The 23324-nt window shown below is 35.4% G+C and overlaps 2 protein-coding genes and 1 pseudogene across 4 annotated transcripts; 2 read left to right on the top strand and 1 right to left on the bottom strand.

Moving 5' to 3' along the window:
• The first annotated feature begins 2421 nt into the window (after positions 1-2421).
• LOC111283546 (uncharacterized) lies at positions 2422-5438 on the top strand. The gene is made up of 5 exons (XM_089757966.1): positions 2422-2795; positions 2974-3036; positions 4302-4473; positions 4610-4699; positions 5089-5438. Exons 1-5 carry the CDS (start codon positions 2688-2690, stop codon positions 5235-5237), a joined length of 582 nt encoding a protein of 193 aa, XP_089614092.1. The 5' UTR covers positions 2422-2687; the 3' UTR covers positions 5238-5438.
• An 813-nt stretch (positions 5439-6251) lies between these two features.
• LOC111283666 (general transcription and DNA repair factor IIH helicase subunit XPD) lies at positions 6252-13247 on the top strand. Of its 2 annotated transcripts, XR_016341022.1 has the most exons (13): positions 6252-6930; positions 7195-7475; positions 7775-7857; positions 7957-8360; positions 8847-9040; positions 9162-9342; positions 9557-9681; positions 9956-10045; positions 10213-10291; positions 10396-10472; positions 10851-10991; positions 12138-12246; positions 12818-13169. XR_016341022.1 is itself a non-coding variant. In XM_022872239.2 (12 exons), the coding sequence occupies exons 1-12, from the start codon at positions 6397-6399 to the stop codon at positions 12935-12937; spliced, it is 2277 nt and encodes a 758-aa protein (XP_022727974.2). In that variant the 5' UTR covers positions 6252-6396; the 3' UTR covers positions 12938-13247. The 2 variants fall into 2 exon arrangements, 1 of the variants encoding a protein (XP_022727974.2); XM_022872239.2 differs by lacking the exon at positions 10851-10991 and having other exon boundaries at positions 12818-13247.
• A 796-nt stretch (positions 13248-14043) lies between these two features.
• On the bottom strand, positions 14044-19107 carry LOC111283545 (transcription factor BHLH42-like; annotated as a pseudogene). The gene is made up of 7 exons (XR_016341021.1): positions 18897-19107; positions 17483-17576; positions 17026-17042; positions 16844-16900; positions 16157-16696; positions 14433-15325; positions 14044-14329 (listed from the first exon to the last, which is right to left on the bottom strand). The product of XR_016341021.1 is annotated as a transcription factor BHLH42-like (transcript).
• Positions 19108-23324: the final 4217 nt, after the last annotated feature.

Here is a 23324-nt window from a genome sequence, read left to right as displayed (position 1 = left end):
AACCAGCAAAATTCGTGTCATTGAAGTTTCAAGCAGTTTATGATGAGTCTTTGACCCTCGTCCTGCATAATTTGATTGTTTCTGTAGTGAATGTAAGAAATATTATTCTGCAGAACTGGCTGCAGAAGGTTTCGAAAAATGATAGATCAATCCATCAGAAATCTTTTGGGAAAAAAAATCAGTCTGAATTTCCATCTCCAATCAGTCTACTAACTGCTAATGTTGAATATAAAAGTTCTCTGTTAATTGCTACTGGCTGCTATGTACATTGCAAAGAAAGTAATGAAGAACGGCACCTTTTTTCTGTCGAGTGAATTGAAGAACAGCACCTTACGGTTCCATGATTTGATCATTTTTTTATACACATGAGATTTATGCCATGATTTACTCTAACATATCTATCTGTTTACTCCCTGCAGAAGTTGTCAAGAAAACTGATGGTTTACTTTGAGCTAAAAGCATGAACATACTTGCAGTTTTTTTTTTTTTTTTCTTTTTATGTATAAAAAGGCGTAACTTGGAAATACAGAAAGGAGTTACAGATTTCAAATCAGCTAGACGTCACTCAGATGTCACCACCTAGCCCTAATTAGGTGAATCAACAAGTTATGCTCGAGATTAAGCATGCTTGCAGTTGTCACCTATAAAGGCAGAATTACAAAATCTCACCTGACTTTGCCAACCCAATAATAAAATAACTTAACATCACCACTTTGACAAGTGCTAAAGCTTTGGATAATTAGATGAAGTTGAATAAATCTATAACTTACTATTGACAACTTTGACCTTACCCTGAGACAAAAATAGCAGTCATCTGCCAACAAGCAGATCATTGATTAATGTTCAAAACTAAATTTGAGGTTGTCTTTGGTTACTTAATGAAAATAAATAACTGGTTTAGACGTCCGCAAAAGGACTAGCAGAATAAGCAATCAGTAGTTCACCAACATCATCACATTTGTTTGAGGTTTGCCCATATAGGATGAAGACTTGCTGGAATAGTGTTGTATGTCGTCTGGAAGGGCCTACTTTCGTAAACCAAACATTTCAAGATGTGGGGAACCAAATGTCGGAGTTGGTGTGGTGGTTAATGAGAACAGGCATTTGCTGCTGCAGTGCATGTATCGCATGGCTTTACAGAGATGCCTGAAGTCATCAATTTGTACTCTTAATCGCATTAATTAAACAAACTGCAAAAAAAGAAAAGGAAAAAGAAAACCCTCTGAAAAGACGGGAAGAAAAGATGAACTGCTACAACAAAATTTGAAAAGGGTTGTACCGAACCCAACCGGCGCCCATGCTCCTGATTGGCATGACATTAAAATATTGAAATACCTTTTTTTTTTTTTCATAAATATTAGTAAGAAAAGAAAAATAAAGAAGAAGATATATACTTTTTTATTTGAATAGTTAAAATTAATAAAATAAAAAAATTTATAATATATATTTTTAAAATAAAAAATTTATAATATATATTTTTAAAATAAAAAATTTATAATATATATTATTTAATTAAAAAGTGAAAAGAATATCACAATGTAAGAAAAAGAGAACAGATTGCGAATGTTATTATTTAAATTTTAAATTTATTAAATATTATCAATTAAATTTTTTGTTTGAAAATATTTACTTTGATTTGATAGCAATTTAACAAAAGAGAGGCTAATGCAAATTTTAAAAATGGAAGAAATAAGTTTGTGCTGGCTATTGCTAAGCGGTCAAAGTTCAAACTTTGTAAATTAAGTTTGAGATAATGCAGTAATTAATTAATTAACATGGCTTTGACCTTTGAATTTGAATTCCAATCATTTTTAAACTCATTAATTTGGCATAATGGTTAACAGTATTGCCAAATATGAAACATATTTTATATTTGAAAGGGAAGATTTGTTCATGTCTTTAAATTCTCAACCTACATACCAATTTAAAACATTACTATTCAAACTTTCCAAAAAAACCTTAAAACTTTTCAAGGAAAGGACTATTAATTAGCATGATTTTTTGTGGTGAAAAATTATGAGCAATTGGCAATAAAAAAAATGTTTCAAAATTTATTTGATTATACCCAATTTTTTTCCCTATTTTGACCAACTTACTTAAAATTATGTTATTTTTGTCTAAAAAATTGTAATTTAAAAATAAAAAAATTTCAAATATTAAAATTTAAAATTTAAAATTCAAATTTGATGAATATCACATGCAGATTTTTAAATTGATTATATAAATTATCAAAAATTTACATAATCATGCAATAAGTAGGAATTTTTCTAAATTTTTATCACTAATAAGAGGAAAAAGATAAGAGGATAAATTGAGAGCCACAAAAGAAACCAAAAAAATACAAATCAATGAAAAATTGCGTGGTTTGATGCTTCATTCCAGTCCCAAATCAAGGTCCAATTTACACGGACAATTCCGTTTTAGCATACGCTCAAAATTTAAACGACTTCGTTTAGGATTCCCTAAGTTGAAACTGGGTTGCACGCGCTTTATCAAGAAAGTGAATTAGACTCTCCATTAAGCCTATCTGTATACATATATATATATTGGTACTATTAGCCTATTAGGCCTTTATATATTTATCTCTTTCTCACACAATCTTTTCCAACGTAACACATAAAATTTGTGGAAGTTGGAGTTCAGAAGAACAAAAAAGGAAACTGTAAAGGGATTCTCTCTTTCAGACAATGGCTGTTGGCGTCGAAGATATTGAGGTTGGCTTCGAAGAAGCAATGTCGTGGCTGCCTTCCTATGTTCTGGATGAGGCAATAGTGGAAACCGGAAATAAGAACCAGGTCTTCAATCTTCAACCAATTTTTTTTCTCTTGCTCTATTCATCAATGTCTTAACAGCTAAATCTAGATCTGTTCCTAGTTTTCTTTCTTTCATTGTCGTTTTTACCAAAAACAGGCAGCTGCTGATGATTCAGTAGAAAAGATTGTGTTTATTATTGGTTTGCTGTTAATTTTACAGGATGATGTGAAGTACCATTATCATCACCATCGTTCAAAGTTGCCTACTGAGCCCTTGCCACCGGTATTCATAATTTTTTCCTCTTTTATCATTGCATTGCGTTTCAAAACCAAAATATGAAGAAAATTTTGATCGTCGTTGATGGAAAACTGTAAAACTTTCTCTTCGTTTTTTTTCTTCTTTAGAAAATATAAGTTGGTATTTGGTGAGATATTTTAAATATTGTTGTGATGCTGCAAATTTTGAAACAAGTGGAGGAAAATGATGGGATAATTGGGTGAAAATCAAAGAAACTTTCAAGAAACCGGGAATTATGGGATGAAAAACAAGCATCTGTTGACTAGAAAGATAATTGACAGAGAAATATATTGAGTGAGTCCTGGACTTGCTTATTTACTTTCCTTTGTTTAGAAGTCAGTGAATATACAGTAGAATTTGGTCCAGAGAGTTTCCCTCTTTTTTTCTTTCAACAAGCAATGACTCCTAATGAGGAAATATTATTGCTAGTCCTATATTGGTTGTATTGTTTTATTTATTTTTTTATATATTTTAAGGGATTCGTATTTAATCTCGTGTATAAAATTTAAAAATTATTCTACTGACTCTAGATAAGATAATTTCTTATTATAATAACCATAATTCGTAACTTTGCGGTAATGTTTTTTAATTCACGATTTTAAAGTTTTTTTATTTTTGTTTGTGATTTTTTGAATTTATTTCAAATCTTGAAATCATGTTATCTGTGCATTATATTTTTAAAATCTTGATTTTTTGAATTTCATTTGACTTATTAATCTTTATTTTTTGAATTTTTCATAAATTTAATTTATCAGGTCACATTTAAAGTACACTCATATATTGACAGATGAATAAATTTGAATTAAATTTTTAAAAGTTACAGATGAAATAAAAAAAAAAAGGGCCATTGCAAAAGGCCCACAGATTAATTGTGAAATTTCCTCAACAAACAATTACAAGATTGATTAGTATTTATTGGTTAAAAAAATTAAAATATTTTTGGGGTCATTTATGTTGATGGCCTTGGGCATTTTTTTTTTCTGGAAATATGTAGTTTATTTCGAGGAGCTGTTTTTGGGTGGAGAAAATCGTTGTGGCAAGATCTATCTTTTAGATAATCACAAAGCAATGCACTAATGACAGCTTTATGATCTATAAACTCTTCTATTATTTCTCTTTTTTTTTTTTTTTTTATTGTTTCATAATCTCATCAAGTACTTCTCATCACTTTCAGTTTCATCTTACTGAATGATTTTGATCAATTCTGTAATCCTGATTTCTTTTCCTTTGACATGCATATTTTTCTGAAGCACTCAAAGGCTAGCTCCAGATGGCATCACAAACCAAGATATTCGAGCAAGTGGGCTTCAGGAGGACCTGGAATGCAGGCATTTTTCCTACATTCTGGCCAAAAATCATGTGGGACTGGTGTTTTCCTTCCTCAAAGGGCTGGCACGAATTTTCAGTCAAGCAGAAGGCCAGGTACTGCGACATTCAATCTGACTACAACATTATAATTACAACATATATTAGATTGAATTATTCTAGAGGATTCAAAATCATCAAATTTTAAAATTTCTGTTTACTGATATGTTAGAATTTGACATCTTGGGTGCAGCTTGCTCTCCTGTTCTCCTCCCTTTCCGGGTTGTTCAAGCTCTCAAACTCAATGTTCATGAATTAGGCCTGCAAATTTCTTCCCGACGAGGTTTACCTCTAATTATGTTTTACTTTTGGATTAATGTTATATTTAATCGTTGAACTATATCACTTTTCATAATTTAATATCTATAAAAAAATTCACGATTAAATATCTAAATTTTATTTTCGTCAAAACTATACAGTGATTTTGTTATTGGTTATTATTTTTCACATCAACTTTTTGACTAATAGTTAGTTTTAGCCAATAATAAAAATGCTTAATAATAAAACATATAGAACATATAATTGCAAATATTTTTATAAATATAAAATTGTTAAAAATAATAAAATTCAAAGATCAAATTACATATTAACCCTTTAATCTTTTTGGTTTGTGTTTTGAATAACCTTGTGTCCTTTGTTGCTAAAAATGGTATTTATTCAATTTTCATGCAGATCACAAAACCAACACTTCGAGAGGTGGAGAGTTGAGTTCATTCAACAATAAAAATGAGAAGGATCATGTATCGATAAAACGTTGTGTTATTTCCCAGAATGAAAGTTCTTCGCCGGAGATACTTCTTCCCAAGGAGTGGACTTACTAGCCGATATATTGAAACTCAAGGGCCAGAATTACTATATGTTACCCCCATAAAATGAATAAAAGCATCAGATTTATACGATTATTATTGCGCTGTGACTGCTAATGATGGAGTAATATGTGTCATAAATAATGACAGCACAAAATCCATATGATTGATTGTTTGCCGTAATCTACTTCAATAAAAGTACCCCATTTATTTCGTGCTTATAGAATTTTATGTTTTAACATTTTCCTGCAAAAGTACATGTGCAGGAGATAGGTCCTTAAAATCGTAAAGCTAGATTGATATGGTTGATGTTAGGTTTTGTATTATTTACAGGTAAATTATACTTTTGGTCCTTAAATTATGGATAGCATGTCATTTTGATCCTTATAATTTAAAAAATAATTTGTTGATCTTCACAAAAAAAAAGAAGGGTTTTTCTGTTAGTGTTTTTATTTTAAATACGAACCGAAAACACCTATTAACCATCTGTTTGACACGTAATCGGGATGTGTCAATTGATTTGTTAAAAAAATATTGTGAATTTTTTTGTTCTCTGTCTCCTTTTTCTTTCATTTTTTTCTCCATTCTCTCGTTGGCTGACCAAGGGCCAATCGACGTCGACAAAGGTCGTATTTGACCTAACCAAAGCCATAGCGACCAGCTAGTCCAGATCGACCCTTGCCACAGCCATTTCGACACAATGAAAGAAATCAGGCTAGTAAAATTTGATCTCTCCCTCCTTGCTAGAATTCCGGCAATCTTGGCTCCTTTTTGGTGCGAAGGTTAAAGCTTAGAAACACAAGCTTTGAAACGTTTTGTGAAAGAGGATATTTGAGACAATGACAATTAAGCCTAATCCGGATCAACTCTCACATTTAGAAGGTTTTAATGTTGGTTAGGGATGACGAGTCTGAAAATGTAGTGATTTAATCCAACCTTTTGGGTTGTTGACTTTGGAAGTCAAAAGGCCAAGGGCCCAACACCGAAGTTTTTGTTCATCAGTATCTTGGGTCGGGCCAGAAAGAACCCAGAAGCAGTCAGGCACCAAGTCAAAGCGAAAGAATTGTCTCTCCATTCTTCTCTTTGCAGCCTCAAAACCTTAAACCCTGCCTTGTCCGAATCCAACATAAATCCATAAACACCGCTTAAAACAAATCAGAACCCAGAAAAAACCATGAAGTTCCAAATCGAAGACGTCACAGTCTACTTCCCTTATGACCATATCTACCCCGAACAATACTCCTACATGATCGAACTAAAACGAGCCTTAGACGCCAAAGGCCATTGCCTTCTTGAAATGCCCACAGGCACCGGAAAAACCATCGCTTTGCTCTCTCTCATCACTAGCTACTCCCTCTCCAAACCCCAAAGCCCCATCAAGCTCATTTACTGCACCCGCACTGTCCACGAGATGGAAAAAACCTTGGCCGAGTTAAAGCTTTTGCATAATTACCAGATTAAGCATTTGGGTCCCCAAGCCAGGATTCTTGCGATTGGGCTTTCTTCGAGGAAGAATTTGTGCGTGAACCCAACGGTTTTAGCGGCGGAGAATCGGGATTCGGTGGATGCTGGTTGTAGGAAGTTGACAGCGAGTTGGGTTCGAGCTATGGCGGCGGAGAATCCCAATGTGCCTACGTGTCAGTTTTTTGAGAATTATGAGAAGGCAGCTTCTGCCGCCGTCTTGCCACCCGGTGTTTATACCCTTCAGGTATTCATATATATATATATATATATATTTTAACAATTGATAAATGTATGATATGAATTTCAAGTATCAATTTTGAATTGAGTTTCGAAGTTAAATTAGGTAGCGTTTGGTCGTTTGCATCCGGAAGTAGAAAGCAAAATGCGCAACAATTAAAAACAAACAATATTTTTGAACGATTATAAACCATGTTACTTTCACATAAACTGGTTATGTTATACCTGATGTTATATTCTATAATCTCTGTTTATGGCACTGTTTTTGAAGGACCTGAGGGCGTTTGGGAAGGAGAAAGGGTGGTGTCCCTACTTTTTGGCAAGGCATATGGTACAGTTTGCAAATGTGGTTGTCTATAGCTATCAGTATTTGCTTGATCCGAAGGTGGCTGGGATTATATCGAAGGAAATGCAGAAGGAGTCTGTTGTGATCTTTGATGAGGCGCATAATATTGACAATGTGTGTATTGAAGCACTTAGTGTTAGTGTTAGGAGACAGACGCTTGAAGGAGCTACACGGAATCTTAATCGAATAAGTCATGAGATTGATAGGTATGCATTTTTCTTTGGATAACTTTTTATTCCATCCATAAAATTTTCCATTTTCAACTGAAATTATAAGGTGAAACTGATAGGTAAGGGACTGAAGCTCTAGAACTTGTGAAGTTTGAGGCTTTGGAACTTAATGCAATTGATCTTTTTCATTGTTGTAATATCCAAATGCCTCAAGTAGCTCTCTATAATTTTTTAGGAGCAATCTTCGGAATAGTTCTTGAGGAGTATATCATCCCTTAATTTCTGAAAATGAAATTTTATATATGTTTATTTAAATTGTATATCATGGTAGGAAGGTTTAAGGCCACTGATGCAAGCAGACTGCGTGCTGAATACAACCGACTTGTAGAGGGTTTGGCACTGAGAGGAAACCTACCTAGTAAGTGAAATAGAATCCTTTTTGGAAATGTTTTTATCATTATCCCTTTGGTTTTATGATAGTCCCAGATCATCAATTTCACTCTCTTCTCTTATGCAGTCACTGACAATTGGCTTTCAAATCCTGCCTTGCCTGATGATATTCTAAAGGAAGCTGTGCCTGGAAATATCCGTCGAGCTGAGCACTTTTTGCATGTTCTACGTAGATTGGTTCAGTATCTTAGAGGTCGACTGGAAACTGAGAATGTTGAGAAAGAAAGCCCAGTTGGCTTTGTTGCCTCTATCAGTAGTCATGCTGGAATTGACCAGAAAGCATTGAAGTTTTGTTACGACCGTTTGCATTCACTTATGTTGACTCTAGAAATAACTGATACAGATGAGTTCTTACACATCCAAACAATATGTGACTTCGCAACTCTTGTTGGCACATATGGTCGTGGGTTTTCAATAATTATTGAACCTTTTGATGAAAGGATGCCACATATTCCCGATCCTGTCTTGCAGGTTGGTCTTGTTTATCTTTTTCTTCTCTAAATTAGTGATTTTTCAATATGTTGGCAGGCTTCCATAACTCTGGAAATAACATAAGGGTTCTTGTTCCTACCATTAACATGTCCCAGTGATATTTTCCAAAATCTCTATATTTTTTTTTTGTTGAGACCATATATTTGGAAGTCTCACTCTGTATTGTTTCGTGGGGGAAGAAAATGAAGAGCATGAATTTGGATAAATTTTCATTCTTTTTATTTCTATGTGTATAGGATCTCTAATTTCATGATATCTATCTGTCAGAGGGGGTCATGTAGATGATTTGTCTTCCATGTTGATATTTATTGTAGGCCTTTGTTTCTCTCTGAGATCTAATTTGATGGTTTTCCAGTGGTTGCGGACTAATGAATCCTACTCATTTTTTTGCTCACAATATCATTAATATATGATACTATTATTTAGTCTTTTTCATATATTAATCTTCATGATTTGGTATTCCAGCTGAGCTGTCATGATGCTTCGCTTGCCATAAAGCCTGTGTTTGATCGATTCCAATCAGTTGTTATTACATCTGGCACGCTTAGCCCAATTGATCTGTACCCTCGCCTTCTTAATTTTCATCCAGTTGTTAGCCGTAGCTTTACAATGTCCTTGACAAGAGATTGCATATGTCCAATGGTTCTCACACGTGGAAGGTAGGCAGATTATAATCTTTCCCTTTGCTTATGAGAACTTAGAAGTTTGTAACTTGTAAGATATTAAAGCCTTATAAATATAGTCATTTTGTGTCAATTACCATTCGGTTTGTTCTTGCAGTGATCAACTTCCTGTTAGTACCAAATTTGATATGAGAAGCGATCCTGGTGTTGTGAGGAATTATGGGAAGCTCTTGTTGGAGATGGTCCCTGTTGTCCCTGATGGAATTGTCTGTTTTTTCGTCAGTTATTCATACATGGATGGAATTATCAACACTTGGAATGATACTGGAATTCTGAAGGTGGGGATCTTGTGGGCTCTCTTGTTATCAATTGTGCAAAGAACTTGAGCATCTTTCACTCACTTCTGGTCTCTGCCCTTTCTTCTTTCCTTCCCTTTTCTTTTTCCTTGCCTCCTATAGTTAAGGCTGGTTAACTTGCTTGAGAATAAAATTATTTTTATACTGGAAGCAGATGTATATCCTTTTTCTTGATGAAATGTTATTAATCCATTAGGAAATAATGCAACATAAGCTTGTCTTCATTGAGACGCAAGATGTTGTTGAAACCACATTGGCTTTGGACAATTATCGTAGAGCTTGTGACTGTGGAAGAGGTGCAGTTTTTTTTTCTGTTGCCAGGTACTATTGATGTTTACATGTATAATTTTGAATTGTTTTTACTAGAGCATGCAATTGGGTTACATTTCTGATGTCAGTTAGACGGGTAATAGGCTTACAGTTGTTACATTGTGGCCATTCTGAGTCGTTTCTGTCTTTGGTGCCAAATAACCAAAAACAGTTGTCTTGATGAAGTATTTTGTCTTAATACCAGCAGTTTATTTAGTATAAAGAGAGGTGGCATAACTTATCACATTTCTAATGCAATCATGTGGAATGCTGATGTATGTTACAGGGGAAAGGTTGCTGAAGGTATAGATTTTGATCGACATTATGGCAGACTAGTAATCATGTTTGGTGTTCCTTTCCAGTATACGTTGAGCAAGTGAGTTTCATGACTTAATTATACCTTTCCATATTATACCTTTCCATTTTTGCCTTTTGCACTTGTAGGCGTTGGTAATCTATAGGTACAATGGTTTTATGGTACTGAAGTTTTCATAAGTTACATTTTCTATGCCTGCATGTCCATAAACTTGGGTTTCCTTTCAGAATATTGGTGGCAAGGTTGGAGTACTTACGAGACACATTCCAGATAAAGGAAGGAGATTTTCTTACTTTTGATGCCTTGGTATTTTTCTACACCCATTTTTGTCCTGAAAGAAAATTGCATTTCTTGACCATGTTGTTATGAAGTGTGACAACTGTTTTCTTGACTATGTGACTGTTAAACAGAGGCAAGCTGCTCAATGTGTGGGCCGAGTTATCCGTTCAAAGGCTGATTATGGGATGATGATATTTGCTGATAAAAGGTATATATCTCCTTACTCTTTTTCCTGTATATTGAGACAAGAAGTTCTGTCCTTGAGCAAAAAGCATTGCTTTTCAGTTAGCTGCGAATAATTTGAACTTACAGTTTTTATTCTGTCTTAATTTTATGTATCCTACCATTTCTTCAACTAGGTTACTCTTTGAACTCCTCCCTTCGTCTTACCTAATTCCAGATATGGATTAACTGCAATAGCTAATTGGTGTCTGCGATTAATCAGTTTTTAGCATTGATTAGTCTCTTTGAACTCTTAATTAAAGCGCTGGAAGAGAATCGTTAGCGTCTTTCTAAAGGATGGGGATTTACATGTATTGCTTATGTCCAATTTGCTGATGCTAGCTTGACTTCACTCACTTCATAGATGGAAGAGAATAATAAAGGGGCTTAGCAGCCAGAAAGAAATCTCCTTTTCTGCTTAAGGCACCTAAGTCCCACAGCAGATTCAATATCAATAGCACCGTCTTCAATAGCAGCTGAAAAGGGGGAAGCTCTAGAAAGAGCAGTAAGAGCCTATTCTGTCCTGCTTTCTTCTTCTATATTACTGAGAAAATGAAATGAAAATCAGATCACGGGATGAAAGGTTCAAATTTACCTAAGTGAGAGTTCAATCGTGACATTCTTTCATTTTCCCCTTCTTTTTTCAACAATCGTAACGGGTAAAGGATTTTTGTTTCTAGTTTTCTAGTTTTATAGTATTAGGAATTCTTTTTAGGAGATTCCTCTTTAACTATGGTCTCTTTTGCTTATGGTATGCACTGGATACCCCTTAACTATAATTCTCAGAAGTAGATTCAGAAGAGGAAGAGAGGGGGCAATCCCTATTGCACCTGAACAATGTATGGTAAGGGCTACGATAGCGTACCATACTAGCTGCTTTCTCTATCGATTCTAGCTTTCCTCTTTCCAATAAGACTGTTATTTCCTCTATTGTCTTTGTCTCTTTTCGGATACGAGTCTTGAAGGCTAGTACCTCTTTTCCTTCTGGTATGTCTGATAAAGGGTTTCAATGTGATTATCATTCCTCGTGTAAAGTTAGAGAGTGGGCTATTCGATTATAGCCCACGATCAGTGTAGAGTAAGGAGTGAGAGGGCCATGGGCTGATGGCACTCTCACAATAAGGGCAGCTATATGCTAACGTGGAATACAATGTCGATTGTCTTTTTCTTTAGAGTTTTAGGAGGGGGTTAGGGGTCAGACGAGAGCTTATAACCCAATACAAAGCTTAAAGTGTCTCTATAGAATCGTTAGTTTTCTTGTTTTTGTATAGGATCTCTGTTCTATGGTTTTGATAGCGATTGTTGCCTCTTATTTGGTCTTCTAGCTCTTCTTTCTAGTTCCTTTAGATAGACTCGTACTTGAGATAGATACGATAGAGGAGTGACAGATTGATGTGGACTCTGTAAGGCTAGACTATCTCTATGGATTTTTCTGCTCCTTTGTCCCCCTTCCCCCCAAAGTTTTTAACTTTGAAGGTATTATTGAAGTTGTTACCAGAATAAATACACTACATTTGAAAATTGTGAAGCTATTATTCTGAATTACTTGTTACTCTTGTCTTTTTCGGTTGATAAAGTCATGGCATGAAAATTTTCTTCCTATCATTCTTAACTTACCTTCTGAGTTAGTAGTTGAATTAAATTAATGCAGGTATAGCCGACATGACAAGCGCTCAAAATTACCAAGTTGGATACTGTCTCACTTGAGAGATGCAAACCTGAATTTGAGCACTGACATGGCTCTGCATATAGCAAGAGAGGTGAGTACTCGTATTGTTTATTCAGTAATTTATTTAACGCTTTTGAAGAAGACAAATGTCTTCTAGACTACAATATAGTTTTATTTATAAACAAGACAACTATATTTGAGGTTTGCTCCTATGTAGTTCATAAATGATGAGCTAAATCAAGGGTTTAATGATGAAATGGAGTTGTTTTAGACATTTGAAGTAATTTGAATTCCTTAAAAAGTGTTTTTTTTTTTTGGAATCGTTGAGGCGGTAAGATTATAAGGGCTGGCACTTCCCACTGTTTTTGAGTCTTAAATAGGTGGCTGACTATTACAAAGTGAACTTTGTTTGCTTGGATTGAAAGCGTAGAAGATCCTAGAGTAGGTTGAAAGCTCGTTTTGATTTTTCTCTGTTTATGATGAGATAAAGTAATAATATTCTAAATATTTAAATATCAGAATTACTGTATGAGCAATAAACAAGCTAAATCAAGGATCGCTCTCTCATAATAATGTGAATGAACAGAATTACCGAATATGAATGTAATCCTTGATTTAACATGTTTGGTGTCCTAACTTTTACATTTCCTTCGCGGATGCAGTTCCTAAGAAAAATGGCTCAACCATATGACATGACTGGCGGTGGTGATAGAAAGACTTTGCTCTCACAAGAAGATTTGGAGAAGATGGGTGATGGAACCATGCACGAAATGGAGTATTAAGGATCTGTCTTTCATCAACAAATTTTGAGTCTATTGTGCATATCCATCATATTTATAAAGTTCTCCTACATCTCAGACTTTTTCCAAATTCTGAAATTTTGTCACCTGGAATCTGTCATTTTTGGAATTGCCATTTAGCAGATTAATGGAATATAGCGCTGCAAAATTTACAAATACTTGCAAGAGTGAATGGCTACATCCTTTTCCTCGACTTGCATTATTTTTATCCTCATTTCATATTGATGTACTCTAATTTTGTTGCTATGGACCAAAAAAAAAAGGCTTGTTGAAATCAAGTATTATTTCATTTAACTTTATTGGTTGAAGAAAACCAAATATCCGCCCGAGTGGTAAATGTTGCGTACCAAAAAATTTTAATAGGATTTAATGATAATAATGATAGTTTTCTTTTCCGAAGCTGAACTTGAATCAATCTGCTTCAGTCATGACGACGAGTGACTTAAAAGTTGATTTGCTGGGTTTGAATTTTTTGTGCAAAGACTGTCAAAGCTAACAGGAAACTAGAATTTCAGTCAGACTTGGTTGGTGAACTATTAGCTAATGTTTTGTTAGACTGCGGGTTCATGAATCATGAATGGGATGTAATACTTGGGGGATCATTTAATTTTAAATCGAATATTTAAAGTCAAACTATTTTATTTTATTTTTATTATTCAAATTCATTAATTTTAAAATTATTGTTCGAATTGAGTTTATTAATTTTTAAAAAATTAATCAATTGAATTTAATTTGATTAGTTTTTAAATTACATTTTAAAATTTAAGATTTTAGAAATTTAAAATAAATTAAATATAATCATTTAATAAAAATAGGTAAATATTAAGTTAAAAATTATAACAACTTATAAAATTCAACAGATCTATACATTTTTTTGTGTTATATTTGGGTTTATTAGATTTTGATTATAATTTGGATAAATTTAATTTTTTAATCAAAAACCAAAATTTTTTAAAAATCATTTTTAATCATTTATAAAAATTAATAGGATGATCGACTTAATAACTAAACTAAATATATTAATTTAATTAAAAACAAGATATGAACACCTAATAATCTCTTATCAGGTGTAATTACATTGTGCAAATTGTAAATGATCACTTGGAATTATGTACCTGAGAAGGAGGATAGTTAATCTCTCAATTCCTTAATTTTACATTGCAGTTTAGGGCTTCAAAGGAAAGTTTGTACACTGCTATATAGAAGACCTTAATTAAAGTCAGAATTAGGTGGATCTACATAGTATTATATAGCATTAGTAATTCTAATTATTTAATTAGTCAAAACATAGTATTATTGAGGTATTATTTGATTTATTGTCCTCTTCACCTCCGTTATGCTTACTTTCTTTCCGTTTTTATTATTGTCCTTCACCTGCCATTCATTAAAAAAAAAAAGTTGTAACTAAGTTAACATAAAATATTTTAATTAATTAATTAATTAATTAATTAAATGGTGGAAGTAATTCAGGAGTTACCTTGGCCCTCAATTCAGCTGCAAACACCCCATTATTCAAGGAAGACTGAACCGTCGTTATCTCAATCAGAAGCTGTTCCCTCAACGTTTGCATTATATCAAGCAACAACCCTTCCCTATACCCGCATTGCAACTCCAACAACGCGTCACTTTCTATTATCGACACCTCCACCGACGTCTCCGCCGTTGACTGCCGCAGCTCTACCGTCTTGGGTTTCGCTGCACCGCCGCTCCCTTCTACAATTCTCATCTTCCTTTTATCCTGCCCTTGTGCCGGGCCTAATGATCTTGCCCGCTCTGACACCTTCACCCCACTTCTCTGATCCTTCAAACTAATTGTTCTCTGCAGTGAATCCGCTGATCTCGACCGTTCATTATCAACTTCCGTTTGCCTATTATCTGCTTCGAGTTCTTGAATCTTTTTACGTAAATGTTTCACGTACTCAATGGTATCGCCGAGTATGGAAGCTTTATCCATCTTAGTAACGAATGGAACCAACGATCTTAATATGATAAATCGCTCGTTGAGTTTCTCGCTTCGCCGCCTCTCTGCTAGCACGTGGTTGGCGCTGAGCTCTTCCTGAGGCGTTCCCTTGTGGAACCGAGCGGTGGCGGCGTCGGTGTCACGTGACTTGTGGGAGTTCTCTTCGCGATACTTGCTGTGGAGGAAAGGTACGCTAAATAGAATGTACTTGAGGAGCCACTGGGACGTGCTTTCGACGGCCACGTGGTCGGAACGGATTGTCCACTTGGAAAATGCTGATTGGTTGTAGTATGCGGCATAGCCGGTTGACGATGACTCTGACCTGCGGGTTTGTTGACCTTGGAGGATGGTGGAGACGGTCTGAGAATAGTGGGTGTCTTCTTGTGACAGTTCATCCAATGGCGGTGGCCCTACAATATATTCAAAATCAAACAAAAAAATGAAATGAGTATTCTTGATTAAAAGAAAAACACTCCATAAATAATTCAACAAATCTTCGGTTGATTTCCGAGCAACGGTTCATTTCCCTATAAAAATATAGTTAAAAACAATAAAATCATTAATAACGATAACATCAATGGACAATGCAGTTGGGAAGAAGCAAGATTAATTTTATGGGGTCAAATAAGGCACTTAATTTGTCAACTATAACCCTTGAATATTATATGGCTTAGTTAAAATTTGGCTTTGTCAAAAGAGATTTGGCAGTTTGCAAGAAATAAGCCAGACTCAACTCTCCAGGCCTTTTCTCAGTACGCTGAGAAGAAGATTTATTAGAGGCAGACATCGTTTCTGCTCTGCTCGAAGTCTCAAAACAAACAACCCGATCCCTAGAATCAGAGAGTCCAAAACTCCGAGAAAAAGCAGACTATGAACTTGTCCGCGCTAGGACCAAAGTCCACCCCCCCCCCCCCCCCCCCCCCCCCACACACATGCCCCACTTCGAGTTAATAATATAGGGGACAGGCTTTAAAATTTAATTTCACTGGCCACATGCACATGCATGGCCCTGCAGGGGCACACAATTTCAACATTATCATCAAAGTATGATCGATTTTGGTCCACAATGTCGAAACCAATTTATTATCGGCTGTAATCCGTCATCTTTTTCAACTAAGAATTTGCACTAGATTTCTTCTGATTGGCCGACAGTGCATTAAAAAAAATTTATAACGAGTTCAACGTCCACCATTATCAATATTTATAACGAGTTAAATGTCTACCATTATCATTTTAATTACCTGAAGAAGGTGGTTGAAGGCTGTTGCTCATTGGTTCCTGTAGCATTGGCCACCTCCTACTCGACTCGGCTCTAAACGAGTCGGCTCGCCTTTGTTGGTCAGCTGGGTTCCTGCTTCGACTCTTGGTTAGCATATGAAAATCTGTGTCCAAGTTATTTGATGCGTCGTCTGGTGACCCTAGCCTGATATCTTCTGACATCTCCAACTGCATTAGCTCGCTTGGCTCGGCTGGGGATACTACTGCTGCTTTAGTGTTTTGCGAGGGGATTTGGAGGCTATTTAGACCTGTTTCGGCGGAGTCTGATTCTGGTTCTTCTTCGTCATCATCTCTTCGTCTTCTTGGTTAGCGTTTACTGGAGGGTCTGCAGCGTTGTAGATGGGAGGAATGGGAGAGTGGAAGCGGGAATGCATCAAAGAATTGGCAGGATTTGAGGTGGAGTGTTCGGAGAGAGCAGGTTTTGGTGGGGGAGGTTTTGGGTTATGACTATGACCAGTGAAGAAGGTTTTGACATGTTGGACCAACCCTAGATCCTCTTGGACCTGAAATGCCATAAATAAGTTTTCTATCTTCTGTCAGCATACTGAATGAAGAAGTCGCATCATATTCATGATCTTTTTGTTTTATTTATTATTTATTTATTTATTTATTTATTTATTTCAGTGAAACGGAAAGGCAACTTTAATCACCTTTTCCGTAGAGCCAAGTTCAAGGACACCATCAAGAAGAGGAATGCAAAGCACAGTCTGCACCAATAAAATAGAAATGAAATGTGGTTCATTTTTAACCTTAGATCGATTAAAAGTTTAAAACCCAAATTTGCAAGAGAGAACTGTTTAGTCTGCAATGACGGGTCAAAAAGGAGATATACCTGTATTCGAGCACTCTGTTGCAAGCGTACGGGCATTTTTGTTATGTTAACAAACAGGAAGACACAGCACAGTTAGTGCACTGAATTGAAGTAAAAGATGGAAACGAAGAACAAGTGATGGTGCTCATTAACTCAGCTTCGTTCTGAAAATTATAACTTTTTGTGTTGCATTGTAAACAACCCCCCCCCCCCCCCCCCCCGGTAGAACAATCTTAACAAACAAGGTCCCTTTGGAGGTGGCGACCAAGTGAAGTTCAGTGCAATCTTATTAGCCACAACCCCACAGAAGTTTAAGGTATTTCATTATCTAAAAAATGAATGGCGTACTTCAATATCCATGGACGCCTCCAAAGTCAGGTACATAATTAGTTGAACACACTTAAACAACATGTCTTTATTTAATCATATATAATCTAATAGTAAATGAGGAAAAAGGCAATGTCATATGGTGATAACTTAGCAAGAATAGCTCTTGAAAAGGTTTTGCTGTCAACCTCATTTGCACCTCTGAGCCATTCATGCTGCTCCCTGCATATGCCTTTCCTGGTAACCTACACATATATCACCACTCATATCAATATATATATATATATGTGTGTGTGTGTGTGTGTGTGTGTTTGAATACATAAAATAAAAGATAATTAAGTAGTAAATGTTACTTTTTTAATTTAATAAAAATCAGCTCAAGAAAAAAGTAAGGCAAGACATTGAGTAATATTGTCTATAGACAACATATTGTCTATGGGCTACCTAAAATTTCTTGTTCTAAGTAAAGACAAGAAAAAAGTAAGGCAAGACACGAAGTAATATTGTCTATAGGCATTTCTTGTTCTAAGTAAAGAGACGAGCCTACTTGTCTGCCTCCCTCTATTATTAATTATTGATGGTCTTGAAGAATAAGGTAAGGAGAGGATTTGGCCATAAAACATGGCTGTAAAAAAGACTATTATGCAAACTTTGAAGGGTTGTGGCCTCTTGGTTCTTTTTGCCGAAGAAGCATCCCCATTGTAGAAAAAATTTGATGACAGTACTGAACCTGCTACTTTACCTATTTCAAGTCTTTTGACAGCAGTTTGTGGAATATATGCCTTTTGACAATAGTTTTCATGAGTCTTAGATTTGTCACAAGACAAATTCAAGCACGTTAATTTTAAGTACTAAACAGCAAAAAATTCACGAGAATCTCATAAGCCTCCCCGACAATGAAGAAGACGACGATATGAAAGGCCCTCACCTAACCTCTTGTAAAGACAACATATCAACCTGAATCAATGTCTTAAAACCAAAACTAGTTGATCAACTTTCTTCACGGAACCAAATTCAAGGATGGTCACTACCCACTACTCTATATCAATTAATGGACTTGAATGTAGTTAATTATTTCTTCAATCCACTTCTTAAAGGTTACTGCTGCTTTAACGAATCCTACAATGATAAATTACAGTCCCATGGTGACCGACGTATTTCCGACACTGAATACTGAATGAGGAAGAAGGAGGATCCATTATTTTCTTTGCTCTCTTCAAAATGTGAAAAAAGAATTCAATTGTGTGCTGAATATGATAAATGTCTTACTATCTTGGAATGGAAACTTTGAATTGTTTATAAAAGATTTTTAAGACAAATAGAAGAGAACAGGGACCCTAGAAAATTTTCTTCCAACTGACAAAGAGTGTAAAAACAAAAGAGATCATCCCACCCATAAGTTTTTTCTACTTTTACTTGCAGATTCGAGCACTGAGGTTCACTAGAATAAGTAATTCACATTAAAGTTAATGGAAACAGTTGAAATGAATGGTGAGAAAGGAGAGCACAAAAGTCAATTGAATAACTAGCTATGTGAAGAAAGGCACAATGAGAGGAGAACTTACCCTACTGCAGGAGGAAAAGAGAAGGAGACACACATCAAATAGAACCACTCGGATGCAGTTAAGTCCTCTGGTGACAACGCTGCACATGGTCGCCGGACTGGCTGGTTCGTCTCTCCGGCAGACAATGACTCGTAGAGCTCTCTAAGCTGCTTGCTCCTTTGCAAAGACACCTCCTCCGCACTAACCTCCATTGGTTACACTGTCTTTCTTGTCTTAATTGCTCCATTGTAGTACCCGTCTGACCATATTAAGATCCTAAAACACAATAAAATTGATCCTTACAACACAAATTTCACGAAAACAAACCAAGAAACAAAATTACTTGTGTTTCATAATTAGTAACGAAGAAGAGGCATAGTTATTGGTTGTTGTGAAGGAAAAAAATTGACCCTTGTGGACGACAAATTTGCCAGAAAATACTATACGTCCACTAAACTGATGGGAGGTATAGGACGACCTAGGAATTTTTTTGATTTTTTTTTTTGGAATTCTTTTAGGTTTTTTTGGATTTAGGATGAATTTTTCAACGAACGATGAATTTTTCGGTTGAAATTTTTGGCAATGTTTGAATTTTTCGGCAAGATTTCCAGAATCCAGTAAGCATTTTATAAATCGGTGGGTTCTTCAATTTTTGGCTAAATTTTTTAACGAAGTTTCTAAAAATCGATGGGATTTTCAGTTTTTGATGAAACTTTTCAGTGGATTTTTATAGAGAGGTCTGAGGATTTTGAAGGGTAGAGAGAGAAAGGTTCTGAGGTTTATGAGAAAAATGCTGAAAATGCCCTTTTATACCATTCCAGAATGACGTCGTTTCGCTAAGCCAGGATCAACGCTTCGACCTAAAAATCTGCTCGTTAACCTACGTCCCGACCCGATTGCAGGTTTTCCTTTTTCTATTTTTTTATTTTTTGATTTTGATTTATTTATTTTACCCATATTTTATTTTTTGATTTTTTTTTAAAAGGAAAAATTGCTATTCTGTTTTTTTCAAAAAAAAAAATATTATTCTATCTTTTATAAAAAAAATGAAAATATAAAAAAAAGAAAAATATAAAATTTTCTATTTGAAAATAAGCAAAGCCTAGATAATTTGAAATCAAACTGGTGATCATCATTTGGATAGGTGTATTGGAAGTGTTACAACCTTTCCCATGCGCAATCGACTTTCAAACATAACCTTTGTTTTGTAGATCAGCTTAAATCAAGTGGCCAATCACACCTAACCAAAAAAGATTGGTGGCGACTCCTTTTCATTCCAAGTCTAGCGATAGTTCCACAGATCTATATGTTATGACAGCTTGGTGACTCCACTAGAGACCTATGAAAGTCAAGTTAGTAAAAGATTTCTTATTATCCAGGCCTTGTCTAACAAACTTGAGATTATTTCTTTTATTGCTTATATCTGCTTTATTATTATTTATTTGCCTGACCTGTTATTTAGTATCTATATCTGCCTAAGTATATGCTTATTATATCTATCATTCACTTGCATGTACATAACATAAGCCCTCCACCTAGGCTCAACATTTAAGAGAGAATAAAGTACCTATGCCCTCGTGAGATTTCATGTCTCCGCACAGATCTGCGAAACACTCCTACCTCTTGAAGCTTAGAATGGGCAAGGATTGGGGTGTCCTACTAGTCTGTAATGGACTATGATGTAGGGAACAATTTGAGAACCTTTCAAAAATGACCCAAACCACATATAGTTGACTTTAGAAGCCCAACAATAGATAAAGCCTTGTTCTCCCACCCTCTGTAAAAAATCCAAATTTTAAGTCATGCTATCATCTTAACTATTATATTTTCCCTGCATTTCTTTGAAATGACTGACCATTTTTTTGTCATCTTTTTATTTTTTTTTTGCACATATTCATGAACATGTTCGCAGATTGCATAGAATTCTTGCCCCAAAACTATTCAACAAAGATCCTCATGGATTCCAAAAAACATCAGGTTTGTGCCTTATCTATGTTGTTCAAATGTGATTCTCCTATAGAAGTGAAGATTGAATAAAAAAAGAGACAGCTGGAAGAAGGAGATTGTTTGCCACCTGGCCATACCCCTACATTAGGAGAAGTCCATTTACTCATCAAGCATAATAACTTGAAAAGTCTCTCAAACATATGGAGTAGTATGACCCCTTCGAGGTAGAAGGCTTTTATAGGAAGTTTGGACATATAGCATATCTCTTGTCGATAGAGGTTGACTATTAACTAATCTGGGTGATGATATAGTTTTGAGATCCCTCTTACCAATGTTTTATCATTAATGAGGTTGATCTGGTACCAACAATTGAAGAGTACTTGACTCTGATGGGCATGCATCTATTATATCCAAATAGAACATACATGAAAAAAATACAAATCCAGGAGCTACAGGGAGTTGAGCCAGATGCTAGGAGTTGGAAAAAAGACTATAGACTCATACAGCTGAGCAAAAGGTAATCATAAGGGTATTCCGTGGGAGGTCCTCTGAGACTTCATCACCAAGCATCCAAATGATGACCAGGGAATGAATGCATTTGCTCTAGCCGTATATGGGTTGGTCATCTTCCCTAAGGTCTTAGGGCATGTGAAGATAGAAGTGGTGGATCTATTTGAGCAGATTGAAAGTGGTTGTAACCCTTCATCGATCATCTAATCTCTAAGTTTTTGTAGTTAGATGGATAAAGCATGATTCATAAGTTGTATACCCTTATTATATGTGTGGATAAAGAGCCATCTTGAACACAAGAAAAGTGTCTTCATTAAACTTTATCTCCACACTTGAAATCCGATTAGAGAATTTTGTATGAGCACTTGGCCAAAGGTAAGAACTTAAAAAGAGTGAAAATGTCTACTACAAGACTCACTGTTGATAAGGTAAGATGGTTAGCTCTATGAATGGGCAGAGAACCTATGCTTTACCAATGTAAAGATGAGATAAGGGTCTCATTTCTAGGCTTGTGAGGGTTAACAAGTTATGGCCCATAAATGATAAGGAGGCAGCATATAACCAAATATTTTGTTCCCATGACTCACAAGTTTGACCAGTTTGATTGCTCATATGGGGAGCCCGGAACCTTTTAAAAGATTGACAACATAATCAAAGCCTGGAAGAAGCCCAAGAGAGTAAGCTCAGGATCATTCACTGATAAAGTCACTTAGGGGTATTTAGTCTCGAGAAGTAAGAGAAGTCAGGAGGTTTCATTTAGGCCTCAGGATCATCATTTACAAATGGGTCAAGAGGATGATAAATCATTTTCGGAGTTAGAGCATGAGATGGAGAAGGAGAAATTGAGATAAGAGGTCTTGAAGCTGTAGGAAGAAAAAGACCAATGGCAAAACAAAGCAAAAAAACTAGAAGTCAAAGCCCATAAAATTTCCCAGGAATACAGTAAAACCTAAAAAATTATTAGAGAATGGGATGATGCCCTAAAAGAGCTAAAAGAATTACAACATGAGCATAAGAGGTTGCACATACAGGTACAAGCCAAAGAAATAAACAATATTGAGTTAGCTCACGAAAATGAAAAGTTGAAAGAAGAGCATGACCGCATAAAAAATGCTTTCATAGAGGTGGAGCAGAAGAACTAATGGCTTTCAGATCATATCTTAACTCTGACATTAAAATTGAGGGAGCAAAAAAGTCGTGTCAAGACCTTTACAAAACAGCACAGAGAATTATCTTATCAAGTGTGGTACGACATAAGAGAAGGGTTAGGAAAACAGAGGTACATAGAACATCTTATTGCTCAGATTGGCAAAGCTGTAATCTAAGCAGACGAAATGATAGAAAAAGCTGACACTCTGAGGACATTGATCACATCGTAAGAGAATATAGGCAAAAATTGCTGAACTTCATTGAGGAAGCTAAGGATCAGTATAAGCAAGTTAGGTGATTTTATAAAAGAACAGTGTTAGGTTTGATGTAAACAGACTTCTATGGAATAAATGAGGATTTCTTTTTGTTGGATCTTTTTCAAGGGGTAAATATTTTTACTTTTATCTTATTTCATTTGCATTACATTCGTTCATGCATTCATAGTATTGTCATTGAATCTTTAATTGTGGTGCAAATGTGCAAAAATAGCTTCTTATCAATACAACACCTGAGCTCGACCTAGAAAGATGGAATAGGATAATACAAGTCACTTTGAAAAAATAGAGAAAGCCCAAGAAGCATTAGAGGGAAAGCTGAGCCATATTTTAGAGGCTTTAGAAAAGATAAATAGGGAAAAATAGATGGAAAAAGATACTTCATAGGAAGCTACTAATTCGACATATCCTCAAGGCTTTGGCCCATCACAACATCAAACCACACCATTCTTCCAGCCTCAACAAGCAGTCTTCCAAAGTACAACTACCGAGGAATGGCTTATGCACCAGGTCATAAGAATGTCCAAAGCTATGATAATCCTATCTTTGTTGAGATAACAGTTGAGCC

This window comes from Durio zibethinus, chromosome 3, assembly GCF_047325235.1.
Source record: "Durio zibethinus cultivar Kanyao isolate XHJ-2024 chromosome 3, ASM4732523v1, whole genome shotgun sequence".
In the NCBI taxonomy this organism is placed as follows: domain Eukaryota; kingdom Viridiplantae; phylum Streptophyta; class Magnoliopsida; order Malvales; family Malvaceae; genus Durio; species Durio zibethinus.
The sequence above is the reverse complement of the archived record's forward strand: the minus strand, read 5'-3'. Positions and strand labels throughout refer to the sequence as shown.